Source organism: Hypanus sabinus, unplaced genomic scaffold (assembly GCF_030144855.1).
Source record: "Hypanus sabinus isolate sHypSab1 unplaced genomic scaffold, sHypSab1.hap1 scaffold_1150, whole genome shotgun sequence".
Classification (NCBI taxonomy): Eukaryota; Metazoa; Chordata; class Chondrichthyes; order Myliobatiformes; family Dasyatidae; genus Hypanus; species Hypanus sabinus.
Genome location: NW_026779208.1, coordinates 116,512 through 136,677, shown reverse-complemented (window position 1 = coordinate 136,677; position 20,166 = coordinate 116,512). Strand labels below are relative to the sequence as shown.

At 52.5% G+C, this 20,166-nt stretch overlaps 1 protein-coding gene across 1 annotated transcript; it reads left to right on the top strand.

Annotated features, from left to right (window-relative positions):
- The first annotated feature begins 8,014 nt into the window (after positions 1-8,014).
- Positions 8,015-17,992, top strand: LOC132386416 (NACHT, LRR and PYD domains-containing protein 3-like). The gene is made up of 5 exons (XM_059958692.1): positions 8,015-9,790; positions 16,378-16,464; positions 16,620-16,790; positions 16,946-17,113; positions 17,278-17,992. Exons 1-5 carry the CDS (start codon positions 8,046-8,048, stop codon positions 17,369-17,371), a joined length of 2,265 nt encoding a protein of 754 aa, XP_059814675.1. The 5' UTR covers positions 8,015-8,045; the 3' UTR covers positions 17,372-17,992.
- The last annotated feature ends 2,174 nt before the right edge of the window (positions 17,993-20,166 follow it).

Below are 20,166 nucleotides of genomic sequence, written 5' to 3'. Positions count from 1 at the left end.
ACACTGTGAGGCACCACACATCCCTGACAGGGTACTGACACACAGTTAGACCGCACACACCCCGGTCAGGGTCCGGACACACTGTGAGACCCCACACACGACTGACAGCGTCCTGACACACTGTGAGACCCAACACACCCTTGACAGGGTCCTGACCCCCATTGATACACTACACATCCTTGACAGTGTCATGACACATTGTGAGACCCCACACGCCCCTGACAGGGTCCGGATACACTGTGAGACCCCAAACACCCCTGACAGCTTCCGGAAACACTGTGAGACAGCACACACCATTCACAGGGACCGGACGCACAGTGTGACCCCACGAACACGTTGTCGGGGCCCTGACACTCTGTGTGTCTCCATACATCCCCGACAGGGTCCTGATACACTGTGAGACCTAAAACACCCCTGACAGGGTCCTGGCACACTGCAAGATCCCACACACCCTTGACAGTGTCCTGGCACCCATTGATTTGATACACTACACACCCTTGACAGGGTCATGACACACTGTCAGACCGCACACTCCCCTGGCAGGGTGCGGATACACTGGGAGACACCACACACCCGTGACAGGCTCCAGATACACTATGAGACCCCACAGACCCCTGCCAGGGTCCTGATACACTGGGTCCTGACACACTGTGAGACCCCACACCCACCTGACAGGGTCCTGATACACTGGCACCAAACACACCCCTGACAGGTTCCTGATACACAGTGAGTAACCACACACCCCTGTCAGGGACCTACCACACTGTGAGACCCCACACACACCTGACAGGGTGCGGATACACTGTCAGACCGCACACTCCCCTGGCAGGATCCTGCACACTGTCAGACCCCACACACCCCTGGCAGGATCTTGACACTCTGTGAATCCCGACCCATCCCAGACGGGGTCCCCATACACTGTGAGAAACCACACACCTCCATCAGGTACTGACACTCATTGAGACCCCACATAGCCAAATATAGTTCCTGACATATTGTCAGAACCCACACACCCCTGACAGGGTGCAGACACACTGTGAGACACCACACACCCCTGACAGGGTCCTGATACTCTGTGAGACCCAACACACACCTGACACGGTCCTGATACACTGTTAGACCCCACACACACTTGACAGGGTCCTGAACCACCGTGAGAACTCACACACCCCTGAAAGGCTCCTGATACACTGTGAGACCCCACACAGCCCTGCCAGGGTCCTGATACCCTGTGAGACACCACACACCCCTGTCAGGGACCTGACACACTGTGAGACCCCACACAATCTTGACAGGGTCCTGACACACTGTGAGACCCCACACACACTTGACAGGGCCCTGATACACTGTGAGACCCCACACATCCCTGACAAGGTCCTGACACACCGTGAGACCCCACACACACTTGACAGGGTCCTGATACACTGTGAGACCCCACACATCCCTGACAAGGTCCTGACACACATTGATACACTACACATCATTGACAGGGTCAGTAGACACTGTGAGACCCCACACACCCCTGCCAGTGTCGGGAAACACGGTGAGTACCCACATACCCTGGCAGGGTCCTGACACACTGTGCCACCCAACACAACCCTGACAGGGTCCTGATACACTGTGACACCCCACAAACCCCTGATAGGGTCCTGACACATTGTGAGACCCCACACACCACTGACAGGGTCCTGATACACTGCAAGATCGCACACACCCTTCACAGGGTCCTGATACACTGTAAGACCTAAAACCCCCCTCACAGGGTCCTGACACACTGTGAGAACCCACACACCCTTGACAGTGTCCTGACACCAATTGATACACCACACTCCCTTGACAGGGTCATGACACACTGTGAGATTCCACACACCCGTGACAGGCTCCAGATACACTATGAGACCTCACAGACCCCTGCCAGGGTCCTGATACACTGGGTCCTGACACACTGTGAGACCCCACACCCACCTGACAGGGTCCTGATACACTGTGAGACCAAACACACCCCTGACAGGTTCCTGATACACAGTGAGTCACCACACACCCCTGTCAGGGACCTACCACACTGTGAGACCCCACACACACCTGACAGGGTCCTGATACACTGAGAGACTCAAACACCCCTGACAGGGTCCGGAGACACTGTGAGACCCCACACACCCCTGCCAGTGTCCGGAAACACGGTGAGTACCCATACAACCCTGGCAGGGTCCTGATACACTGTGAGACCCCACACACCCCTGACAGGGTCCTGACACTCTGCGAGACCCCACACACCCCTGACAGGGTCCTGATACACTGTGAGACCTAAAACCACCCTCACAGTGTCCTGACACCCATTGATACACCACACACCCTTGACAGGGTCATGACACACTGTGAGACTCCACACATTTCTGACAGGGTCCTGACACACTGTGAGAACCCACACACCCCTGACAGGCTCCGGATACACTGTGAGACCCCACACACCTCTGACAGGCTCCTGACACTCTGTGAGACACCACACACCCCTGACAGGGTCCTGATACACTGTGCGACCCAAAACACCCCTGAGAGTGTCCTTATACACTGTGAGACCCCACATACCCCTGACAGGGTCCTCACACTCTGTGAGACCCCACTCACCCCTGACAGGGTCCTAATACACTGCGAGACCCCACAAACCCCTGACAGGGTCCTGTCACACTGTGAGACCCCACACACCCTTGACGGGGTCCTGATACACTGTGAGACCTAAAACCCCCCTCACAGGTTCCTGACACACTGTGAGAGCCCACACACCCTTGACAGCGTCCTGACACCCTTTGATACACCACACACCCTTGACAGGTTCATGACACACTGTGAGACTCCACACATTTCTGACAGGGTCCTGACACACTGTCTGACCTCACACACCCCAGACAGGGTCCTGATACACTGTGGGACCCCACACACACCTGACAGGTTCCTGATACACTGTGAGACCAAACACACCCCTGACAGTGTCATGATACACTGTGAGTCACCACAAACCCCTGTCAGGGAACCGACACACTGTGAGTCCCCACACACCCCTGACAGGGTCCTGATACACTGTGAGCCCCCACACACCCCTGACTGGGTCCAGACACACTGTGAGACCCCACTCACACGTGATAGGGTACTGACACCGATTGATATACTACACGCCCTTGACAGGGTCATGACACACTGTGTCACATCCCTGACAAGGTTCTGACGTACCGTGAACCCCACACATCCCTGACAGGGTCCCGACACACATTGATACACTACACATCCTTGACAGGGTCCTGATACACTGTGAGAACCCACACACCCTTGACAGGGTCCGGAGACACTGTGAGACCCCACACACCCCTGCCAGTGTCCGGACACACTGTGAGTACCCACACAACCCTGGCTGGGCCCTGACACACTGTGAGACCCCACACAACCCTGACAGGCTGCTGATACACTGTTGAGACCCCACACACCTCTGACAGGCTCCTGACACACGGTGAGACCCCAGACACCCCTGACAGGGTCCCGAGACACTGTGCGACCCAGCACACCCCTGACAGGGTCCTGATACAGTGTGAGACCCCACAAACCCCTGACAGGGTCCTGACAGACTGTGAGACCCCACACACCCCTGACAGGGTCCTGATACACTGCAAGATCCAACACACCCTTGACGGGGTCCTAATATACTGTGAGACCTAAAACCCCCCTCACAGGGTCCTGACACACGGTGAGAACCCACACACCCTTAAGAGTGTCCTGACACCCATTGATACACCACACACCCTTGACAGGGTCATAACACACTGTGAGACTCCACACATTTCTGACAGGGTCCTGACACACTGTGAGACATCACACATCTCTGACAGGGTCCTGATACACTGTGAGACACCACACACCCCTGTCATGGACCTGGCACACTGTTAGACCCCACACATCCTTGACAGGGTCCTGATACACTGTGAGAACCCACACACCCTTGACAGGGTCCGGAGATACTGTGAGACCCCACACACCCCTGCCTTTGTCCGGTCACACTGTGAGTACCCACACAACCCGGGCAAGGTCCTCACACACTGTGAGACCCCACACAACCCTGACAGTGTCCTGATACACTGTGAGAGCCCACACACCCCTGAAAGGGTCCTGATACACTGTGAGACCCAACACACCCCTGACAGGGTCCTGATACACTGTGAGACCCCGCACACCCCTGACAGGGTCCTGACACACTGTGAGACCACACACACCCCTGACAGGGTCCTGATACTCTGCAAGATCCCGCACACCCTTGACAGGGACCTGATACACTGTGAGACCTAAAACCCCCTCACAAGGTCCAGACACACTGTGAGAACCTACACACCCTTGACAGGGTCGTGACACACTGTGAGACTCCACACACCCCTGACAGGGTCCTGATACTCTGTGAGACCCCACACACCCATGCCAGGGTCAATGATACACTGTGAGACCCCACACACCCCTGACAGGGTCCTGATACACTGTGAGACCCCACACACACTTGACAGGGTACAGACACCCATTGATATACTACACGCCCTTGACAGGGTCATGACACACTGTGAGTCCCCACACATCCCTGACAGGGTCCTGACATAGTGTGACACCCCACACATCACTGACAGGGTCCCGACACCCATTGATACACTACACTTCCTTGAAACTGTCCTGAAACACTGTGAGATCCCATACACCCCTGACAGGGTCCTGTCACACTGTGAGACACCACCCTCCCCTGACAGGGTCCTGTCACACTGTGAGACCCCACACACACCTGGCATGATCTTGACACACTGTGAGTCCCGACCCATCCCAGACAGGGAACCCACACACTGTGAGAAACCACACATCTCTATCAGGGTACTGACACACATTCAGACACCACATAACCAAATCTAGTTCATGACACATTGTCAGACAACACACACCCCTGAAAGGTTCCACACACATTGTGAGACCCCACGCACCCCTGACAGTGTCGTGACACACTGTGATACCCCACACGCACCTGACAGGGTCCTGACACACTGTGAGACCCCGCACACCCCTGACAGGGTCCGGACACACTGTGAGACCCTACACACCCCTAACAGGGTCCGGACACACTGGGAGACCTCACACACCCCTGAAAGGTTCTGACACACTGTGAGAAGCCAAACACCCCTAACAGGGTCCGGACACACTGGGAGACCGCACACACCCCTGACAGGATCCTGACACACTGTGAGAAGCCAAACACCCCTGACAGGGTCCTGACACACAGTGAGACCCCACACCCCTGACATGGTGTTGACACATTGTGAGAGACCAGACACCACTGACAGCGTCTTCACACACTGTCAGACCCACACACGATTGGCAGGGTCCTGACACACTGTGAAACCTCACACGCCCTGAGAGTGTCCTGACACACTGCAAAATCCCACACACCCCTGACAGGGTCCTGAATCCGTTTGACACTACACACCCTTGACAGGGTCATGACACACTGTCAGAACGCACACTCCCCCTGGCAGGATCCTGCACACTGTGAGACCCCACACACCCCTGGCAGGATCTTGACACTCTGTGAGTCCCGACCCATCCCAGACAGGGACCCCCATACACTGTGAGAAACCACACACCTCTATCAGGGTACTGACACAGATTCAGACACCACATAGCCAAATCTAGTTCCTGACACATTGTCAGACAACACACACCCCTGAAAGGTTCCACACACACTGTGAGACACCACACATTCCTGACAGTGTCCTGACACACAGTGAAACCGCACACACCCCGGTCAGGGTCCGGACACACTGTGAGACCCCACACACCCCTGACAGGGTCCTGACACACTGTGATACCCCACACGCACCTGACAGGGTCCCGACACACAGTGAGACCGCACACAACCCGGTCAGGGTCCGGACACACTGTGAGACCCCACACATCCCTGACAGGGTCCTGACGCACTGTGATACCCCACACGCACCTGACAGGGTCCCGACACACAGTGAGACCGCACACAACCCGGTCAGGGTCCGGACACACTGTGAGACCCTACACATCCCTGACAGGGTCCTGACACACTGTGAGACACCACACACCCCTGACAGGATCCTGACACACTGTGAGACCCCACACACCCCTGACAGGGTCCTGACACACTGTGAGACCCCACACACCCGCTGCAGGTTCACGACACACTGTGAGACCCAACTAACCCTTAACAGACGCCACACTACCCTGACTGGATCCTGACACACTGTGCGCTCCCACACACCCCTGATATTGTCCCGACACGTTGTGAGTTCCCTCAAAACTCTGACAGGGTGCGTTCACACTTTGAGACCTCACTCACCCTTGACAGGGTCCTGACACACTGTGAGACCCCACACACTCCTGACAGAGTTCTGATACACTGTGAATCCCACACACACCTTACAGGGTCCCGACACGCTGTGGGACCCCACAAACACCCTTTACAGGGTGCTGACACACTGTCAGACCCCACACCGCCCTGACAGTGTCCGGACACTCTGCGAGACACCACGCACCCCTGATAGGGTCCTGATACACTGTCAGGCACCACACTCCCCTGACAGGGACCTGATACCCTGATACCCCACATACCCCTAAGAAGGTCCTGACACACTATGAGATCCCACACTCCCCAGCATGGTCCCGATACGCTGTCAGACCCGACAAAACCCTGACAGGGTCCTGACACACTGCGAGACACCACACACCCCTGACAGGGTCCTGACATAGTGTGACACCCCACACATCCCTAACAGTGTCCCGACACACATTGATACACTACACATCCTTGACAGGGTCCTGATACACTGTGAGAACCCACACACCCTTGACAGGGTCCGCAGACACTGTGAGACCCCACACACCCCTGCCTGTGTCCGGTCACACTGTGAGTACCCACACAACCCGGGCAGGGTCCTGACACACTGTGAGACCCCACACAACCCTGACAGGCTCCTGATACACTGTGAGACCCCACACACCCCTGAAAGGGTCCTGATACACTGTGCGACATAACACACCCCTGACAGGGTCCTGATACACTGCGAGATCCCACACACCCCTGACAGGGTCCTGACACACTGTGAGACCTAAACACCCCCTCACAGGGTCCAGACACACTGTGAGAACCCACACACCCTTGACAGTGTCCTGACACACTGCGAGACACCACACACCCCTGAGTGTCCGGTCACTCTGTGTGTCTCCACACATCCCCGACAGGGTCCTGATACACTGTGAGACCCCACACACCTCTGACAGGCTCCTGACACACTGCGAGACCCCACACACCCTTGACAGTGTCCTGACACACTGCGAGACACCACACACCCCTTACAGGGTCCTGATACACGGTCAGGCACCACACTCCCCTGACAGGGTCCTAACACACTGTGAGACCCCACGCACCCCTAAGAGGGTCCTGACACACTGTGAGACCCCACACACACTTGACAGGGTCCTGACACATTGTGAGGCCCAAAAAACCGCTGACAGGGTCATGACACACTGTCAGACCGCACACTCCCCTGGCAGGATCCTGCACACTGTTTCTTTGTATTTTGATTCAGTGATGGTGAGAGAGGAGGGGTAGCTGTGATTCCCCGACCTATTCCTTTGACAGAATGCCCACCTCCCTCTTCTCTATATCCATACGGCACAGCAACAATGGGGATGAAAAGTTTCTTCCACAGGTAGAATGACAGCTGTCACAGTAGTGAGATGTTTTCCAGTACAGGACAGTTGGGGGTCAGTAAACTACCAGGGAAATACTCACCTTCACAGCACAGTTAATGTGGAAATGTGATGATCTGGTGTTTACCTAGACCAGGCCTCTCTGTCCAGTCAGCAGTCTGTTAATTGAATTTACTTTACTGTACGAACATCCATTGACAAATCCAATTAATTCAATAGCTTTGAGCTAACTCTTGTGTGCTTAAACACTGAGTTCAGCGGTGAGGCATCTAACAGTTTGTCCACTGTCTGTTCCCATGGAAGATGTTCAACAGAAACACAAGGAGACTCTGCGGGCACAAACTGAAACACTGAGAGTGAACACGATCCTGATGAGGGAGAAGGTGAAGGTTTTCCAGCTGGTTGATCGATACGCTGAGCTCACGGTCATTTCTACTGTTCGAGATCGGAAACTGGTGGAACATGAGCTGCTGGCAAGAGGCAGAGACCACGAGGAGTGGAGAGAGAAACATCTCCGTGGAGAGCTGAAGAAAATCCGGACTGATCAGTTGTTCCAGAGCAGCTTCTCGCGAAGTAAATCCAAATCTGGGAGATCGGCAGCAGTGGCCGGAGTCGCGGGGATCGGGAAAACAACAATGGTACAAAAGATTGATTATGACTGGGCCACGGGGAAAATATACCAACAGTTCCAGTTTGTCTTCAGTTTCAAATTCCGTGATTTAAACACCATTAACCGCAGAATAAATCTGAAGGAACTGATTCTGGATCAGCATCCTTACTTTGGGAATATCCTGAGAGAGGTCTGGAAGAACCCAGAGGGACTGCTGTTTATATTCGATGGTTTGGATGAATTCAATGACACAATTGATTTTGCTGACAGTCGGAAAGACACAGAAACTCAGTCCACATGCACAGATCCCGAATTCATGTGTAAGGTGTCTGATATCGTGTACAGTTTAATCCAGCACAAGCTGCTCCCAGGGTGTTCAGTGCTGGTGACCACCCGCCCCACTGCGTTACATTTATTGGAAAAGGCAGAGATCAGTATCCGGGCTGAAATCCTGGGATTTCATTGTGAAGAACGGAAGGAATATTTCATCAAGCATTTTGAAGATCAGACGGTGGCAGAAGCTGTTTTCAAATACATGAAGGAGAACGAGATCCTGTACACCATGAGCTACAATCCCTCCTACTGCTGGATCCTCGCTCTGGCACTGGGCCCCTTCTTCACACAAAGTGTCAGGGACCCGCAGCGAGTTCCCAAGACCATCACCCAACTGTACTCCTACTATATTTACAACATCCTGAAAAACCACGGCCGTGAGATTGAGAACCCCCGTGATGTGTTACTCAGGGTTGGTCAGATGGCCTTCAGAGGAGTGTCCGAGAAGAAGATTGTGTTTACAGATGGAGATTTGATCAAGTACAATGTGCAGTCTTCCCAGTTCCTGTCTGGGTTCCTGATGGAGCTTTTGGACAGAGAATATTCTGCCCGGAGCGTGGTGTACACATTCCCACACCTCACCATCCAAGAGTTTGTAGCTGCAGTCGCACAATTCCTGAATCCACATCCCAGGGATATCCTGAAATTCCTCACTGAAGTCCACAGCACGACAGATGGGCGATTTGAGGTATTTCTCCGTTTTGTTGCTGGTCTCTCCTCCCCAATGACAGCTCGGGGCCTGGAGGAGTTTCTGAGTCCATTTCCTCATCAAACAACCTGCCGGGTGATTGACTGGGTGAAGGAGGAAGTTGAACGCCAGAGTGGAAACACATGGAGTGAAGCAGGTAAAAGGAGCCTCCTGAACACATTGCACTACCTGTTTGAGTCTCAGAATCGTGGGCTGGCTCAGGCCGCACTGGGATCTGTGGAAAGAGTTTCATTCAGTGGAATGACACTGACCCCGATTGACTGTGCAGTCCTATCTCATGTCATCGGATTCTGTGATACAATAAAACACCTCGACCTGGAGAAATGCCACATTCAGTGTGAAGGAATCCAGCGGCTGGGACCCAGGCTGCACAAGTGCCAGGAGTTGAGGTAACTTGGTTTATGTCTCACTCTGAAATGTGAAACTGTCTCATTGCGTTGTTTCAATGTAAAGGAATTTGTGTAAAACTGTAGTAAATCAGATTGTGAAGAATTGTGACAAATGCCCAGGGGATCGGTCAGTAATTCCCCAAGGACGGGAGGGTTCTGTGGTTCCTTGTGAAGGGATTTTGGAGACTTCATCAGGTCAGTGAACAACAGCCATTGGTTTAATGGTAGTAAATCACAGGAATGGCCGTGTTTCTCGCTGTCTGTGACACGTCCATTGACAATGTTCCTTCTCACTGTTACTGACACCCAGACCGACACTGACTGCAGCAGGTGGGTCAGAGATTCACACCCCCTTCCCAGTGAGGGACAAGAAACCATCAGCAGACTGTCCCAGTGAGAAGGAAAGAAATACCATTGTGAGATTGTCCTCCCACTGCTCTTCCCCGTGTGTGACTTTGCTCACTTCCAGATACGCAAAGAACGAGGGCGCATCTCCTCTGGGTCTCTGTTCAGACCCAACATACACGTACAAAAAATTTCTGCATCTTCTCGTCTTGTAGGATTATCATTTACCCTTGGAATCCTCCTGTGGGACCTCTCATCCCAATCCCCCTTCCAGTCTTTGGAATCTTGTCCCCATCCCCATTCCTCCTGTGGGCTCTCTATTACTCTTTCCTCATCCTCCTGTGGGATGTCTTCCCCCCTCCCCGCTTCCTGTGAGATCTCTCTTCCCCATCCCCCTTCCGTCTATGGATTTCTCTTCCCCATACCCTTTCCTCCTGTGGGATCTCTCTCCCCCATCGACTTCTTCCTGTCGGATCTCTCTTTGGCATGCACCATTGTCCTGTGAGATTTCTCTTACGTCCCACATCCTCCTGTGGGAACTCTCTTCCCCATCCCTCCTCCTCCTGGCTGATCTCTCAACCTCTTCCCCCTTCATCCTGTTTAATCTCTCTCGATATCCGCTTCCTCCTGTGGGATCTCTTTTCCCCATGCCTCATCCTGCTGTGGGATCTCCCTTCCCCGTCCCCTTCTTCCTGTGGGATCCCTTCCTCCTGTGGGATCACCCTTCCCCATCCCCCTTCCTCCTGTGGGATCTCCCTTCCCCGTCCCCTTCTTCCTGTGGGATCCCTTCCTCCTGTGGGTTCTCTCTTCTCCATCCCCTTTCCTCCTTTGGAATTTCTCTTCCCCATCTCCCTTCCTCCTGTGGGATCTCTCTTCCCCATCCCCCTTCCTCCTCATGGGATCTCTCTTCCCCATCCTCCTTCCTCCTGTGGGATCTCTCCTCCCCATCCCCCTTCCTCATGTGGCGTCTCTCTTCCCCATCCTCCTTCCTCCTGTGAGATCTCACTTCCCCATCCCCTTCCTCCTTTGGGATCTCTCTTCCCCATCCCCATTCCCCTTTTGCCTGTGGGAACTCTCCTCCCCATAGAATCATAACATCAGAGAACACTACAGCACAGAAAACAAGCCATTCGGTCCTTCTAGTCTGTACCAAAACCTTATTCCGCTTGTCCCATTGACCCGCACCCAGTCCATAACCCTCCAGTCCTCTCCTATCCATGTATCTATCCAATTTATTCTTAAAGTTTAAGAGCGATTCCACATTTTCCACATCAGATGGCAGCTCGTTCCACACTCTCACCACCCTCTGAGTGAAGAAGTTCCTCCTAATGCTCCCCCTAAACCTTTCCCCTTTCACGCTGAAGCCACGTCTTCTCATATTTATCTCCCCTAATCTATGTGGAAAGAGCCTATTCGCATTTACCCTGTCTATACCTTCATAATTTTGTAAACCTCTATCAAATCTCCCCTCATTCTTCTCTGCTCCAATGAATAAAGTCCTAACCTGTTCAATCTTTCCTTGTAACTCAACTCCTGAAGACTCGGCAACATCCTAGCAAATCTTCTCTGCACTTTTTCAAACTTACTGATATCCTTCCTATAGTTAGTTGATCAGAACTGCACACAATACTCTATATTTGACCTCACCAATGTCTTATACAATCTCACCATAATATTCCAACTCCTATACTCAATACTTTGATTTATGAATGCCAGGAAGCCAAAAGCCTTCTTTACAACCCTGCCTACCTGTGACGCCACTTTCAGGGAATTATGTATTTGAACCCCTAGATCCGTCTGTTCCTCCGCACTCTTCAGTGCCCTACCGTTTATTGTGTATGTCATACCTTGATCTGTCCTTCCAAAATGGAACACCTCACACTTGTCTGCATTAAATTCCATATGCCATTTTCTGGCCTATTCTTCCAGTTGGTACAGATCCCTCTGCAAGCTTTGAAAGCCTTCCTCGCTGTCCACAACGCCTCTAACTTACTGTTATCTACAAACCTGCTCATCCAATTTATCACGTTATCATCTAGATCATTGATACAGACAACAAACAACAATGGTCCCAGCACAGATCCCTGAGACACACCACTAGTCACAGGCCTCCAGTCTGAGAAGCAATCATCCACTACCACTCTCTGTCTTCTCCCACACAGCCAATTCGAATCCAGTTTACAACCTCTCCATGTATACCAAGTGTCTGGACATTTAGAACTAACTTCTTATGTGGGATCTTGTCAAAGTTCTTACCAAAGTCAATGTAGGCAATATGCACAGCCTTTCCTTCAAATGCATTCTTGGTAACATCCTCGAAAAGCACTACAGGATTCATTAAACATGGTCTACCACATACAAAGCCATGCTGACTATCTTTAATCAGCCCTTGGTTGTCCAAATCCTTGTATATCCGATCTCTCAGAACACCTTCCAATAATTTACCTACTACTGATGTCAGGCTCACTGGCCTGTAATTACCTGGTGTACTTTTGGAGCCTTTTTCAAACAACGGAAAAACATGATCTGCCCTCCAATCCTCCGGCACCGCACCCGTGGCTGAGGACATTTTAAATATTTCTGCCAGGGCCCCTGCAATTTCTACACTAGTCTCTCTCAAGGTCCGAGGAAATATCATGTCAGGCCCGGAGATTTATCTACCTTTATTCGCTGTAAGGCAGCAAGCATCTCCTCCCCTTTAATCTCCGTATGTCCCATGACACTACTGTTTGTTTCCCTTAATTCCATATCCGCTATGCCAGTTCCCTAAGTAAACACACACTCTAAAAAAAGAAAACTGTTTAAGATCTCCCCCATCTCATGAGGCTCCACACATAGACGACCACTCTGAACTTCAAGGGGACCAATTTGTCCCTTAATATTCTTTTATTCTCAATATACTTGTAGAAACCCTTCGGGTTTACCTTCACATTATCTGCCAAAGCAACCTCATGTCTTCTTTTTGCTTTCCTGATTTCCTTCTTTAGTATTCCCTTACATTTTCTATACCCTTCAAGTATCTAATTTCTTCCTTGTTGCCTACACTTGCTAGACACCTGCGTAACCAGATCGCCAATATCCATTGAAAACCAAGGTTCCCTATGCCCTTTAACTTTGCCTTTAATCCTGGCAGGAACATGCAAACTCTGCACTCTCAAAATTTCACCCTTGAAGGAGTTCCACTTACTGAACACATCCTTGCCAGAAAACAACTTATCCCAATCCACTTTTCCCAAATCCTCTCTCATTTCCACAAAATTGGCCCTTCTCCAATTCCGAACCTTAACTGGCGGACCAGTCCTATCCTTATCCATAATTATCTTGAAACTAATGGCATTATGGTCATTGGACCCAAAATGTTCACCTGCACATACTTTTGTCACCTGACCTGTCTGGTTCCCTAATAGGAGATCAGGTACTGCACCCTTTCTCGTTGGTACCTCAACATATTGATTTACAAAACTTTCCAGAACACATTTGACAAACTCCACACCACCTAACCCTTTCTCAGAGTGGGAGTCCCCGTCGATATGTGGAAAGTTAAAATCCCCTCCGATTACAACTTTCTGTTTCTTACATCGGTCTGCTAATTCTACAGATTTGCTCCTTCGATTCTCTCTGACTATCGGGCAGTCTATAATACAACCCTATTAGTGTGGTCACACCTTTCCCGTTCCTCAGCTCCACCCTTATGGCCTCTGTAGACGAACCCTCCGGGCTGTCCCGTCTACGCACAGCTGTGATATTCTCCCTGACTGGTAATGCCACTCCTCCCCCTTTCATCCCTCCCCCCTATCACATCTGCAACAATGGAAACCTGGAACATGAAACCGCCAGTCCTGCCCCTCCTGCAAACCAAGTCTTAATAATAGCAATAATGTCGATAACATCATGTGCCAATCCACGCGCTAATCTCATCTGCCTTACCTACAATATTCCTTGCATTGAAACAGATGCACCTGAGAACATTTCTATCACGTACAAACCTTTGATAACTGTCTATACAGGCAGTCCTCGCATGACACTTATCCTCCTCCACCTCACTATCTGCTCTAACATTCTGCTTCCTCCCCCTGCAATCTTGTTCAAAACCCTCGGAGCAGAACTTGCTAACCTACCAGCAAGGATATTAGTCCCCTCCAGTTCAGATGCAAACTGTCCAATTCAAACTGGTCCCACATCCCCTGGAAGAAATCCCAATAGTCCAGAAACATGAACCCCACCCTCATGCACCATCCCCTCAGCCACGTATTTAGCTGCATTATCTTCCTATTTCTAGCCTCACTAGCACGTGGCACAGGTAGCAATCCACCTGTGAGATCTCCCTTCCCCATCCCCCTTTCATCCTCTGGGCTCTCTGTTCCCACTCCCCCTTCCTTCCTCCTGCGGGATCTCTCTTTACTATCCACCTTCCTCCTGTGGGATCTCTCTTCCCCATCCCATTTCCTACTGTGGGATCTCTCTTCCCCATCCACCTTACTCCTGTGTGGTCTCTATTCCAATTCCCCCCCACTTCATATGGGATCTTGCTTCCCCATTTCCCTTCCTCTTGAACATCTCTCTTCCCCATTTCCCATCCTCATGTGGGATCTCTCTTCCCCAAACCCCTTCCTCCAGAGGGATCTTTCTTCCCAATTCCCTACATCGGATGGGATCACTCTTCTCCATCCCACTTCCTCCCGTGGCAACTATTTGCCCCATCCTTCTTCCTCCTATGGGATCTCTCCTACTCATCCGCCAATCTGCTGCATGATCTCACATCCACACCGTCTTCCTCCCGTTTCGTCTCCTTTCCCCATGCCCCATTATCCTAAGGGATCTCTCTTCCCCATTACCTTCCCGCTATATTTCTTCTCATCCACTTTCCTGCCCTGGCATCTCTGGACCCGATCGGGCTTCCTCCCGTGGCATATCTCTTCCCCATCTGCTTTCCTTCTTTGGGATCACTCGTTCATCTGACTTCCTCCTGTCTTCCCCATTCCCCTTCCTCCCTAACATGCCCCCTCTACCTGTGGGATCTCTCTTTCCCATCTCCCTTCCTCCTGTGGGATTTCTTTCCCCATTCCCCTTCCTCCTGTGGGTCCTCTGTTCACATGCCCCCTCTACCGGTGGGATCACTATTTCCCATCTCCATTCCTCCTGTGGAATCTCTCTTCCCCGTTCCTCCTCTTCATATCGGAACTCTCTACCCCATGCTCCTTCCTCCTGTGGGTTTTATCTTCACCACCCCCTTTCTTCCTGGTGGATTTCCCTTCCCCTTCCCCCTTCCTCCTGTGGGATCTCTCTTCCCCATCCCCCTTCCTCCTGTGGGATCTCTTTCCCCATCACCCCTCCTCCTGTGTGATCTCTCTTCCACTTCCCCCTTCCTCCACGGATCTCTCTACCCCATCCCCCTTCCTCCTGCGGGATCTCTCTACCCCATCCCCCTTCCTCCTGCGGGATCTCTCTTCCCCATCCCGCTTCCTCCAGTGGGATCTCTTTCCCATCCCCCTTCCTCCTGTGGGATCTCTCTTCCCCATCCCCCTTCCTCCTGTGGGATATCTTCCCCATCCCCCTTCCTCCTGTGGGATCTCTTCCCCATCCCCCTTCCTCCTGTGGGATCTCTCTTCCCCATCCCCCTTCCTCCAGTGGGATCTCTTTCCCATCCCCCTTCCTCCTGTGGGATCTCTTCCACATCCCCCTTCGTCCTCTGGGATCTCTCTTCCCCATCCCCCTTCCTCCTGTGGGATTTCTCTTCCCCATCCTCCTTCCTCCTGTGGGATCTCTTTCCCATCCCCTTCCTCCTGTGGGATCTCTCTTCCCCATCCCCCTTCCTCCTGTGGGATCTCTTCCCCATCCCCCTTCCTCCTGTGGGATCTCTTTCCCATCCCCCTTCCTCCTGTGGTATCTCTCTTCCCCATCCCCCTTCCTCCTGCGGGATCTCTCTCTTAGCTCGGGTGGGTGTATTTCACTGTGTCGCATTGACATTTCTGCATTTCGGTCAGGAACACTTTTCTCTCCATCGGGGAATGGGACAGAATATGTGGGGTTTAGAGGGTTTACCGTGTTACACCGACAGACTAAATTACTGACATTCGGCGAATATCCTGGATCTGGACGGTGAGGGGCATTGACAGTGATGGGAACTCCGAATAGTGATTTACTGAAGAGTTTAATGTTCCCTGAAATATCAGAGTGAGAGAAATTCCCTCAGACCCACGGTTTGAATCACATTGTTCATCAATCTGTCTGTTTGTGTTTAGACTTGGGGGGAACCAGCTGGGAGATTCAGGAGTGAAACTAGTGTCTGCGGCTCTGAGGAACCCGGAGTGTAAAATACAGAAACTGGAGTAAGTACCAGACTGTGGGAGATTGTGTTTACAGTTACTGGGTGTCTGACACTGAACATTAATGTGATCAGTAATTGTGTTACTGATAAACACTGGGGATTTGTACCGTCTCCCGTCTCTCAGTGTCCTTCACCCTCACTCTCTCTCAACTCCAGGCTGGGGGGCGTCGGTCTCACAGATTCTGGTGCCGAGGATCTCGTCTCCGCTCTCAGTACAAACCCATCACTGACGGAGCTGAACCTGAGTTTAAATGAACTGGGAGATTCAGGAGTGAAACTGGTGTCTACGGCTCTGAGGAACCCGGAGTGTAAAATAAATAAACTGGGGTAAGTATCAGACTGTGGGAGATTGTGTTTACAGTCACTGGGTGTCTGATACTGAACATTAATGTGATCAGTAATTGTGTTACTGATAAACACTGGGGATTTGTACCGTCTCCTGTCTCTCTGTGTCCTACACCCTCACTCTCTCTCATCTCCAGGCTGTTCAATGTCGGTCTCACAGATTCTGGTGCCGAGGATCTCGTCTCCGCTCTCAGTACAAACCCAAGACTGACGGGGCTGAACCTGAGATACAACTCTCTGACAGACCGATCTGTCCCCGCTCTCCGCCGCCTCATACTGACCCTCCCGAGTCTGGAGCGGATCTGGTGAGTGTTTGTGTTAATGTTCAATGTGATAAAATATCAGCGCTTCCGCGGGTTTTCTGGTGATATTTGTCTGTGAGTGTTGTTGAAACATTAATCCCGGTCCCCTATTACTGACGCTGTTGTGTAATCTGTTTATTTCATCTTTATTCTTCCACCTGTTTCAGGCTGTACGGGAATCAGTTCAATGAGACCGGGGAGAAAGAACTGAGATCTCTGGAGGGAGTCACACCCGGACTGAGAGTGGATCTGAATGTGTGAACATCCCCAACCGCCGGATGGGGACATTTTGGCCGATTCCCCGCCCTCCCCTTTAACTGCCACCTTCACCTTTAATGGCCACGTGCCGGGGCTGATTTCCAACGGTTTGAACTGAACCGGCTCAGGTCTCGCGCTGTGTGTCGCTCGGAACGGTCCCGCAGTGACGTCTTTCCTCCTGTTGTCCGCCGGGGCAGCATCCGCCGGAAGTGTGTGTTCGAGACTCCCCACGTGACACCCCGGAGAATTACTCAGACAGGAAGAGCCCGGGGTCCGGGGCTCAGTCTGGGACACCGGTGTCCCGCGGTGGGGGGGATGATCCCGGGAGAGAATCCCTTTGCTCCCTTTGCTGAGGACGGTGCATTCGGCAGCCTGGCCGATATAATGATGTTAAATTAACAAATCCCTCGGCAGTGACCCTGGATCTGCAGCGATCCCGGACACGGCCCTGAAGTGTGATTTTACAATCATCGGTTCCCCGATGCAGAGTGACGGTGAGAAACGGGACTGATTATTCAACTGGTCACTCGTGTGAGCTGCTGACGTGCGGGAATAAATAAGCTGCTCCCGACTCACTCACAATCACACACATTGTTTAATTTACATTTGTCATGATGAAATCAATAAACCGCTGTAACTTCCTGTCCTCGTGCCGGACTCGAGTTTTATTTGAGGTTTCTGTTGCCCCCCGCACCCTGTGCACTGCAACAGTGGGTCGGAGCTCCTCACACTGACACAGTAGCGTCTCAGCTCCAGGCTGAGGGAGGTCGCACTGGTAGAGTCTGGTGCCCAGGATCTCACCTCCACCAAAGCCCCTTCCTGGCTAACTGATCACCGCCAGTCCCCCGCAGTTCAAATAGACGTGCATCCATTGAGGTCCCGAGTACGAGGGCTGGGGGATGGGGGATGGAAAACTGGCGACAGACACAATCTCCCAACTCACACCCTCTCGGGGTCAGACACAGAGTGAATCTCCCTCCGCACCGTCCCATCACACCCACCCGGGGTCAGACACACTGTGAATCTCCCTCCACACCGTCCCATCACACACTTCCCGGGGTCAGACACAGAGTGAATCTCCCTCCACACCGTCGCATCACACACTCCCCAGCGTCAGACACAGTGTGAATCTGCCTCCTCAACGTCCCATCACACCCACCCGGGGTCAGACACAGAGTGAATCTCCCTCCACACCGTCGCATCACACACTCCCCAGCGTCAGACACAGTGTGAATCTGCCTCCTCAACGTTCCATCACACACTCCGGGGGTCACTCACAGTGTGAATCTCCCTCCTCACCGACCCATCACCCTACCCGGGGTCAGACATAGAATGAATCTCCCTCCACACCGTTCCATCACACTCTCCCGGAGTCAGACACAGAGTGTACCTCCCGCCACACCGTCTTATCACACACTCCCCGGGGTCAGGCACAGATTGATTCTCCCTCCACACCAACCCATACCATACGCGGGGTCAGACATAGAACGAATCTCCCTCCACACCGTTCCAGCACACACTCCCGGGGTCAGACGCAGAGAGTAGCTCCCTCTACAACGTCCCATCACACACTCTCCGGGGTCAGATACAGAGTGAATCTCGTTCCTCACTGTCCTATCACCCAAACCTGGGGTCAGACACAGAATGAAGCTCCGTCCACATCGTCCCATCACACCCAGCCTGGGTCAGACACAGTGTAAATCTCCCTCCTCACCTTTCGGTCGCACACTCTCCGGGGTCAGATACAGAGAGAATCTCCCGCCTCACCGTCCCATCACACACTCTCCGGGGTCAGATACAGAGTGAATCTCGTTCCTCACTGTCCTATCACACCCAGCCCGTGTCAGTCACAGTTTGAATCTCCTTCCTCACTGTCCCATCACCCCTCCCTGGGTCAGACACAGAGTGAAGCTATCTCCTCACTATCCCATCAACTCCCCTGGTGTCAGACACAGAGTGTAACCCCCTCCACACGATCTCATCACACACTCCCCGGGGTAAGACACAGAGTGAATCTCCCTCCTCACCGACCGATCACCCCACCCGGGGTCAGACACAGAATGAATTTCCCTCCACACCATCCCATCACACACTCCCTGGGTCAGACACAGTGTGAATCTCCCTCCTCATCGTCCCTTCACCGCTCCCATGGTCAGACATAGAATGAAGCTCCCACCACACTGTCCCATCACACATTCCTCGGGGTCAGACACTGAGTGAAGCTCCCTCGTCACCGTCCCATCACACACACACCCGGGTTCAGACGCAGAGTGAATCGCCCTCCTCACCGTCCCATCACCCCTACCGGGGTCAGACACAGTGTGAATATCCCTCCTCACCGTACCATCACCCCTCCCGGGGTGAGACATAGAATGAAGCTCCCTCCACACCGTCCCATCACACACTCCCGGGGTCTGACACAGTGTGAATCTCCCACCTCACCGTTCCATCACAAACTGCCGGATTCAGACACAGAGTGAATGTCCCTCCACACCGTCCTATCACATACTCCCCGGTGACAGATAGAGAGTGAAGCTCCCTCCTCACTGACCCATCACACTTTTCCGGGTCCGGCACAGAGTGTACCTCCCTCCACACCGTCTCATCACACACTATCCCGGGGTCAGACACAGAGTGTACCTCCCTCCAGTCCGTCTTATCAGACAATCCCTAGGGTTAGACACAGTGTGAATCTCCCTCCTCACCAACCCATCACCCCACCCGGGGTCAGACATAGAATGAATCTCCCTCCACACCGTTCCATCACACACTCCCGGGGTCAGACGCAGAGTAGCTCA